We start from the raw sequence: 9,618 nt of genomic DNA on the forward strand, positions 1-9,618 counted from the left end.
TGAATCTTGCAATCTGGAATCTTATTCTCAACTTGTCATCTTCACCTGAGCTAGGAAACAGATTCACATCCCTAATTCATCTAACGAATTAAATGAAGAAATCACAGCACAAAGGGGTAAACAGAATAACTAAATAAAACAAACTGTAAACAAACTAACAATAATTAGGCAAGACATGTTTGTAGGTTCTGGTTTGGATGGATGTAATGAACGATGAGGTGGAAAAGCCACTTCCCTTCCTACCATTCTCAGACTGTAATCTTGACTTTGTTTTATAAATGACGTGAGTCATCCGGGGGCTGGACTGCGGTTCTCAGCAGGCCTTCACTGGAAACCCAGGAAATGCATATCAGACCCACCCCACGTCCTAACTAACCTAAAGCAGTGTCAGAACTCACCTCGGAGTTCCTTCAAACTGTGAAGCCTTGTCCCCCCAAGTGGTTCTCATCTTTGGGCTGGGGGAGGGGCAAGGCTGTCCAGATCATTATGGTATGTCACCCTCACTCTGTCTCCATGGAATTGAAAGTCACTCCACTACTCTAATTTGTGAGAGTTTGCTCTTTATAGCCTCCCTGTAGCAATCTAGATGCTGTTCTCACTTATTCTGTCTTTTCCACTCTCGGACTACCTTGACTCCAGCTACCCATGAAGCCAGAAGGCCCGCAGATTTCCCCTTCCCTCTCCAGCACAAAGCGAGGTGCTGAATAGGTAAGATACTCCAGAAACTTTCCTTGGTTACTCTGTCCTTTTTCAGTACTGAAAGTCATTGTCTACTTATCATCCTGTCAGATTCATTTTCCAAATTTTCTCCTCCAGGAAGAAGGACAGGGTAATAGCACCTAATTCAATATCTCCTGAGATGGGAGTCAAGACGACTGTGCCCCCCAAAAATGGACAAGTAGATCAATGGAACAGAATCGAGAGCCCAGAAATAAACCCACACAGCTATGGTCAATTAACCTTCGACAAAGAAGGCAAGAATAACAACGGAGGAAAGACAGTCTCTTCAACAAATGATGTTGGGAAAAGCTGGACAGCTACACATAAATCAATGGAGTTAGAACACCCGCACACACCATACACAAAAGTAAACTCAAAATGGTTTAAAGACCTAAATATAAGACATGACACCATAAAACTCCTAGAAGAGAACATAGGTAAAGCATTCTCAGACATAAATCATAGGAATATTTTCTTAGATCAGTCTCCAAAGGCAAAAGAAATAAAAGCAAACATAAACAAATGGGACGTAATCAAACTTAAAAGCTTTTGTACAGCAAAGGAAACAATCAACAAAACAAAAAGACAACCTATGGACTGGGAGAAAATATTTGCAAATGATTTGACCGACAAGGGGTTAATATCCAAAATATACAAACAGCTCATACAACTCAATATCAAAAGAACAAACAACCCAATCAAAAAATGGGCAGAAGACCTGAATAGACATTTCTCCAATAGAAGACATACAGATGGCCAACAGGTACATGAAAAGCTGCTCAACATCGCTAATTACTAGAGAAATGCAAATCAAAACTACAATGAGGTATCGCCTCACACTGGTCAGAATGGCCATCATCAAAATGTCTACAAGGAATAAATGCTGGAGAGGGTATGGAGAAAAGGGAACCTTCCTACACTGTTGGTGGGAATGTAAATTGGTGTAGCCACTATGGAGAACAGTATGGATGTTCCTTAAAAAACTAAAAATAGAACTATCATATGATCCAGCAATCCCACTCCTGGGCATATATCCAGAAAAGATGAAAATTCTAACTCGAAAAGATACATGCACCCCAATGTTCATAGCAGTACTATTTACGATAGCCTAGATGTGGAAACAACCTAAATGTCCATCAACAGATGAATGGATAAAGATGATGTGGTACCTATATATACCATTGAATACTACTCAGCCATAAGAAAGGGTGAAATAATGCCATTTGCAACGACATGGATGGACTTTGAGGGCATTATGCTGAGATAAATCAAAGACAAATACTGCATGATATCCCTTATATGTGGAATCTAAAAAAGCCAAACTCATAGAAACAGAGATTTAATGGTGGTTACCAGGGCCTGGGGGTTAGGAAGCTGGGGAGATGTTGGTCAAAATGCACAAACTTGCAGTTAGAAGACGAATAAGTCCTGGAGATCTAATGCACAACATAGTGATTATATTCAACAGTACTGTGTTACAGGGACTTCCCTGGCGGTCCAGTGGTAAAGAATCTGCCTTCCAATGCAGAGGACGTGGGTTGGATCCCTGGTCAAGGAACTAAGATCCCACATGCTGCTGGGCAACTAAGCCTGCATGCCACAGCTATTGAGCTCACGTGCCTCAACTAGAGAAGAGAAAACCCGCACACCACAACTAAAGAGAAGCCCGAGCGCAGCAGCTAAGATCCCGTGTGCCGCAACTAAGACCCAACGCAGCCAAAAAAAAAATAAAATTTAAATAAAATTTAAAAAAACAACAAAAAAAAACCCCAACAAAAAACCCACCAATACTGTATTATAAACTTCAAAGTTGCTAAAAGACTAGATCTTAAATGTTCTCACCACAAAAAAGAAATGATAATTACGTGATGTGACAGAGATGTTAGCTAAGACTTCAGGGATAACCATATTGCAATACATACATGTATCAAATTAACACCATGTCCAACGTTATACATCAATTATATCTCAATTTTTTACAAAAGCATTTCTTAGCTATATGCCAGACACATACACCAGTTTAGATTACAAGTTTTCAGGTTAAACGTCTCCACTTAATAAAACTAGGGTATAAATCACATACTAAATCAATCAGCAAAGGATTAGTCACTATTATTTATTCTGAGAGGGAGGCAGGTGTCCTCCAGGCAGGGCCTCCTAGGCCATATTCAGGATTTTGCTATTTTTCCTAATGAAGGAGTTTAAGCAGGGGAATCCCAGGGTCTTATATGGGTTTTGAAATATTACTTCAGATATTGGATTGAGGATGAAATCAAGGTGAGAGAGAGTGAACTGGGGAGACCAGCTGGGGGCAACTGTAGTGTATGTTCTCAGAATAGATAATAGTTGAATATGTGAAACCACACACACACATCTATCTATCTATCTATCTATCATCATCCATCTCTCTCTCCCTCTCTCTCTCTATCTTGTCCACCCATCTGCTTATTAAACACATACACATTATATATACAATTGTCCTGTACACCCAATGGAGCTCTAAAGTACAGAGGGCCAGCTCAGCCTGCCCTTGCAGTGGAATCAGACTTACCTTCGCTCCTGTTTGTTGGACGGCTTCCTTCTCAAGCTATGTCCTGTCGGTGGAGGCCGAGCTCACCAGACTGCCCCAGTCCAGACTCTGCAGGAACCAGGGCTAACCCTGATGGATGCAGAGGCAGGCCTGCAGCTGAGATGCCCAGTGGACCCTGCAGGAAACGGCTGGGAAGGCACCTCTTTCCTCCTCTCAGAGCATTAGTGGCCACGCTGCTTCCTCTCTGTCCGAACTTGGTTTATCGTTCAGGCTCTGAGGGCTCCTCAGACAAACATGGCCCCCCAGGCCTCCAGGAGCCTCAGGATGCATCGTGCAGACAGGCCTGGTCCTGGCTTTGTCTTCCCGCTTAGGGAAAATCCACCTCCACCCCAATGCACAGACAGGCAGAGGGACATGAGCGCACAGCATGCACCAGCTCTGATGGTAAAAATGCTGCTGCAAGTTTGCAGTTCACAAGAACACCTGCTTCACAGAACGGAGGCGATTCTCATGCTTTCCAAAGGTCAAAGGATCAGGTGTCCTTGATTTACCGTCATCATCGTGAGAAGCGGGTGCTTTTCTGGATCTCCCTGCTCTGTGGGAATCTCTGCAGGCCGGGATCAGGCAGGAGGGGCAGCTTCCTGCAGCCTTGCAGGCGGCCCCTTGAACTTCACGCAGGTGCTTGTCAGGGAAGTTCTTAGCCACGGACGTTTCCACCTGATGCTTCTTTAGGCTCCCGCGGCCCGAGGAGCGTTGTTCAATTCAGGGCTCTGCTCTTTGCCCGCCTTTGACTTGTTAAGTCTCTGTGCTCCACATTACCAAGATTCTGGAGGCAAAACCTACAGGGTGATGCTGCACTTGGAACGTGAGCTTCACGCAGATGAATCACACCTGGGCTGAAGCAGGTCCTGGAAAGTAGTGGACCCTGGCGGGACAACAAGCCTCATTGTCTGATAATCCCTGCTTCGAGGCGTGATGCTTACTAAGGCCACAGTTAATTTTGTAGATATTTATTTACATTATATTTTAAGACTTCAGAAGCTGGCACAGTGCGTGGGAGTAGAGTTTCACATGAGGGCTTAGACAGAGGGGTACCAGTGGATGGCGGCTCATCCCTCCTCCTCCAGGCCAGAGTTACAAGGGTCTGGGATACTGATGCCCTTGGCCCTGGGGGGTGGGGTGGGGCTGGGTGGTCCCCTCCGGCCGTGAGCTGCCTCATCCAGGTACCCTGGTGTGCTGCACGGAGGTCTGCAATTCCAAGCGCGACCTGCTGTGAAGAGGGTCCGCACACATGGTCCCAGGCCGTGGAGGCAAGCGTGCCCAGCCCCGGCCCCTGGAGAGGGCATCTCTAAGCTGGATTTCTCATGGTCCCAAGCTCCTGCTGACGGCTGCCTGGGACCTTCCAGTAGACAATTCCCTCCACAACCTGAGTGCTGCGGTACATCCTCTGCTCTGTGTTCTGTGCCCACCTCCAGGGACAGGTGTGCTCTGGGGTCTGTGATCAACGTGCCCTGCACAATGGCTGCTCTTAGGCTGTCTGAATGAGGAACACCTCAGACGTCTAGAAAGGTATCTGGGAATATACTTCTAGTAACAGCAAGCTTGACTGGCCAAGAACAAGGAGACTATTCCATGAAAAAAGGAGGCACTCCTTTTCCTGGCTTCCTGCCATCCCCGATAGGGCACTGGGTCAGCTGAACTGCCTCCACCCGGATGGATGGATCTCCCATCAGCTCCCAGGGGTAAGCGACAGGGTCTTATCCAGGCTGCATTTTATGGCGCGTTGTTGCTTTGATTATTACCACTTCCCCTCCTCAAAGAACTGACACATTTGTTTGCTTAATATGTTTTTCATATTTTGCATAAAGAGTCATAGCATTTTGGAGCTGGGGGTGTCTTATCCCAGTTCTTAAAGCATCACTACATTACAGGTGAAGGGACTTGCCCAAGGCCCCCCGCTGCCTCTGCTACTCCTGCAGGGGTGCCCTCTCACGTGCGTCCCGCCCCCTGCCCTCCCCAAGCTCGGTGCAGACACGGCGGTGGCAGGATTGGACCTCAAGCTCCACATTTTGATTTCAGACAAAGGTGTTGGATACAGTACTCCATTTTTGCCCAACAGTCCTTTCTTTTAGAGAGTTTTTGAGAAAGTGATTTAAGGGACTCTGGGTCTTTATTGCACACACCTCCCTGGGGCAGGTAGAAATTAATTTGAAAAACAATAAGTAGATTCTATGCTGCATGTGCCTTGGAGACAAACCACTGGCTCTTCCTTCACTCCCCTCCCCTCCCCCACCCCTGCCTTTGCCGTAACAAAGAGAGCTGCCATTTACCCACCCGGTGTTGTGCAAGACGCTGCAAATCTTTCCAACTCTCCCCATCACCCTAGGAGGTAGAAACTGCTATTCCCATTTTAAAGATGAGGAAACTGAGGCTCCCAAAGGTTCAATAACTTGCGCCAAATCACACAGCTTCATGAGTGGTAGAATTCTATTGATCTGATTCCACGGCTATATATACTCTTTCCACGTGAAAATACATTTTTACAACATACATTGCCAATGTATCTGGAACACATTGGCTCTAGGCTTTTAATTGTTTGAAATGACTTGTATTCTAAACCAAGATCAGCTTCATATTTAAGTTTTGTATCTTCTGGAGACGTGTCTTAGGAGCCTAAGATATAACTGTGAAAAACCATTTGGGGCTTCCCTGGTGGCGCAGTGGTTGAGAATCTGCCTGCCAATGCAGGGGACACGGGTTCAAGCCCTGGTCTGGGAAGATCCCACATGCCGCGGAGCAACTAGGCCCGTGAGCCACAACTACTGAGCCTGCGCGTCTGGAGCCTGTGCTCCGCAACAAGAGAGGCCGCAACAAGAGAGGCTGAGACAGTGAGAGGCCCGCGCACCGCGATGAAGAGTGGCCCCCACTTGCCGCAACTAGAGAAAGCCCTCGCACAGAAACGAAGACCCAACACAGCCAAAAAATAAATTAAAAAAAAAAAAAAAAAAGAGTTCCAGGCCTCATACTTTAAAAAACAAACAAACAAACAAAAAAAAAACCATTTGGAAGCCACGTAAGAGGTTAAGATCACTGCCATCATCAGAATAAAGTCGTGATTTCAATAATTTTTTTCAAAGCAAAAAAGAACCTTCAAAACTACCTAGTCCACCACTTAATTTCATAGATGAGGAAAGCAATGTGGAGAACCCAGTGACTTGGCCACAGTCTCGGAGCTGGTGAGACCCAGAGCCAGGCCCAGAACCTGCCCCCTGGCCAAGTGGCAAAGACATTGCTTTGCATCTCAGGGCCCCGTTAAAGCCACAGCCTCCCTGCCTTGTGCAGAGGACCTGGATGGGGGAGGCCGGGCCCTCGCCTACCTGCAGAACTCTCCTTCAGATTCCGGCAGCAGGAGGGAGGCCGTGGGGTTCTTCATCAGATCAGCCACCAGGAGGTCCTTGGGTGTCACATAGAAGAAAGGAACCCCCGTGCTGTTGTTGAAGGGGCCGTCACTGACCGGCAGGCAGTTCCCAAATGGCAGTCCTGGGATCTAACAAACACCAAAAAAGGCCTTTTCAATGCAGGGTTGTGGATTGACTTGAGCTGGGAGTTTAGTCTGTGTCTCTGACCAGGAAATATAGCGTTGGGGGTGCGAAGGCAGCATGGCATCACCGTGGTTTTGACAGGTCATGAATCAAAGCGAAGTGGTTCCCAACCTGCCCACTTCACCCAGTGATGGCTCCAGAATGTCTATAGAGGAGCTTAGCAGTGGCATCTGTAGAGGAGGGGTGGTTAGGGGATTATTCTTGAAGCTGCAGGTACATAGCAAACACACTCTATTAAACTGAAAGTTATTTGGGGGAAAGGCAATGAAAATCATGGAAGGGTGGAGGGTCACGAAAACCTTTCTCACAAGCTAGCCCTTGGGAGCCCCACTGCCTTCACCACCTCCCCCATATTTTTGGCAACTTTGGGGATAGAATCTAAGTCTTAACCTAACATCTTACCTGGTCTTTGGACTCCAGGAACTTTCTGTTATTGTTTCCTTTAGGGTCACACCACTTTCTCACTTATAAGTCACATTTTTAAATTGTAATCAATAATATTTTAATAGTATAACTCAGCAACTTATGGGGATTTGCTTTCTTATCCTTCTAGCTTCAAGGAAGACACATAAACATGCTAAACTAATTTTTTGCTCACGATCATCCAGTAGAGCAGATGAAATTCTCAGACATGTACACAAATATTTCTTAGGTTTTTTCCCAAGCCCTGCTGGGTCCAGCATCATGACCTTTACCCTTCACGGAGCGTTCCTCATTGTTACTTAGCTCAGAACTCGGGGGCTGTCTTTGTCTTTGAAGTGTTGCATGACAACAGTGTGTAGAATTGTGATAAGGGGTGGCTTTAATCTTTTAAGAAAACCCAATGTTAAGAAATCCTACAAAATGCTAATATGTCATTCCCAGATCCTGTTTTTCAGCTGGTCACTCACAAACTGAGTAGAGTCATGCTTTGCACACATGCCAGGCACGTAGTAAATGTTCTCTGAATTTATTGCATTTGGAGTATACGTCAATACTGGAAAAGGGAACTACTAACAAAGCTAAGAAAAGGGATGTTGAAAGTCATACCTTGAATACACTGGCACTAGAGTTTTAATTGCTTGAAGTGATCTGTGTTTTAAACCAAGATCAGCTTCATATTTAAGCTTCATATCTTCTGAAGGTATGTCTTAGGAGCATAAGATATAGCTGTGAAGAACTATTTGGAAGCTGTGAAAGAGCTTAAGATCATTTCTCATCAAAATAAAGTTGTCATTTAGATATTTTTTTTTCAAAGCAAAAAAGGACCTTCAAAACTACCTAGTCCACCACTTAATTTCATAGATGAGGAAAGCAAAGTGGAGAACCCATTGACTTGGCCACAGTCTCAGAGCTGGTGAGACCCAGAGCTGGGCCCAGAACCTTCCCCCTGGCCAATGACTTACACACTCCATAAAACAGTATTTTTTTTTTTTTTTTTGCAAGAAGTAAATAGGAGTTCAAATTATTGCCCTGTAATAAAACGCGTACATCTACCTTAACAGCCCTAAAAGCTTTCTGGAGGGTGTACACGTATGGATGTTACATCCTCGTCATGTATCCACGGCATTTCCACTTCACGTGGAATCATGTCTAACAGGTGAGTAAAACATCTGTGAAACGAACGATGAAAGCTGCAGCTGACTACAGCGCTGTCACTCCAACATTTACACGCTTCGCACAATAAATCTCCTTTCCAGAACAGTTCTCGAATTCCATTTTTTAAAATGCAAGTTTCCACCAAAGCCCCGGTCCCCACTTGGTTTCGGGGTCAGTAGGTGATGGGGCAGCTCTGGTCTATGGGCGGGCAGGGGCTGGACGCGCTACTCGGTGATGCCAAAGGTGGCTCTGGCTTCTTTTGTCCAGGTCTCTGGTCAGGCGCTGGTTATTTGCACGCCTCTTTGGCCATTTCAAGACTGCGCTTCTCGACTGCGCTTCGGTCCCCGTCCACCTGGCAGGAAGCCTGCTTGTCGTCCCCTCCCCCAGCACCCCCCCTCCTGCCTTTGCCAGGGTGCCAGGGTAACCGAAGCACAATCTGGCTGCATTAATTACACGCTGTCCACGCCGATCCAGCCCCCAGCGCACGTCTTCTAGACCTGGATCCGAGCGCGGGAGTGGCCCCAGGCTCTCCCTGTCCCCTGCACGCCGCTCCCGGCGGGGTGGCTTACCTTCTCGTGGGCGGACACGGTGGCCAGACAGCCCCAGGCGCTGGCGTGGGCCAGGAAGCGGGCGGTGCCCGGGCGCAGCCTCGCGCCGCCCTCGCGCCGGTAGGAGAACATCCCGGGCGGCGCGGGGGATGGCCTGGCGCGGGCGGTGCCCTCCGGGGGCGGCAGGTGACCGTCCTCCTTGTGCGCCGAGGCCGGGAAGCTCCGCTGCCAGATGCTGCCCGAGTCTTCCAGCAGCGCGGGCAGCGCCTCCTCGGTGGAGGCGCTGTCTAGCTCCTCGTCCACCTCGTTGGTGACGGCCCAGGACACGGAGCTCACGAGCACGTAGCCCGCGGCCCGGGACAGCAGGGCGCTGCAGCACAGTAGCCAGGACAGGCGGGGCCCGGGCTGCCGGCCGCGGCGCCCGGACATCTTGCGGGGCGCGCCCGGCCCCGGGGACCGCGGGCAGCGCCCCCCGACGGCGGACGCGGAGAGGGACCCGCTGCCCTCGCCGTAGGCGCCCGGGGGGGTGGGGCCCCGGGCCGCCCTCGCAGCCGTGCGCCGCGTGGGGAGGTGGGGCTCCGCACGCGCTGAAGACCCGGTGCGCAGTCCTCCCTGCCCGCTGGGGCCGGGGTTGCGCTTC

General features: G+C 48.3%; 1 protein-coding gene across 1 annotated transcript in view; it reads right to left on the reverse strand.

The window, feature by feature from the left end:
- Positions 1–9,407, reverse strand: part of CREG2 (cellular repressor of E1A stimulated genes 2) — a 43,104-nt gene extending 33,697 nt beyond the window's left edge. The window contains exons 1-2 of the mRNA XM_061168472.1: positions 9,000–9,407; positions 6,628–6,797 (exon numbers count right to left, since the gene is read on the reverse strand). Of these exons, the coding sequence (XP_061024455.1) occupies positions 6,628–6,797; positions 9,000–9,407 (578 nt within the window). The remainder of the gene's footprint in view (positions 1–6,627; positions 6,798–8,999) is intronic.
- Between the last annotated feature and the right edge of the window lie 211 nt (positions 9,408–9,618).

The sequence above is a fragment of the Eubalaena glacialis genome, chromosome 14 (assembly GCF_028564815.1).
Source record: "Eubalaena glacialis isolate mEubGla1 chromosome 14, mEubGla1.1.hap2.+ XY, whole genome shotgun sequence".
NCBI classification, from domain to species: domain Eukaryota; kingdom Metazoa; phylum Chordata; class Mammalia; order Artiodactyla; family Balaenidae; genus Eubalaena; species Eubalaena glacialis.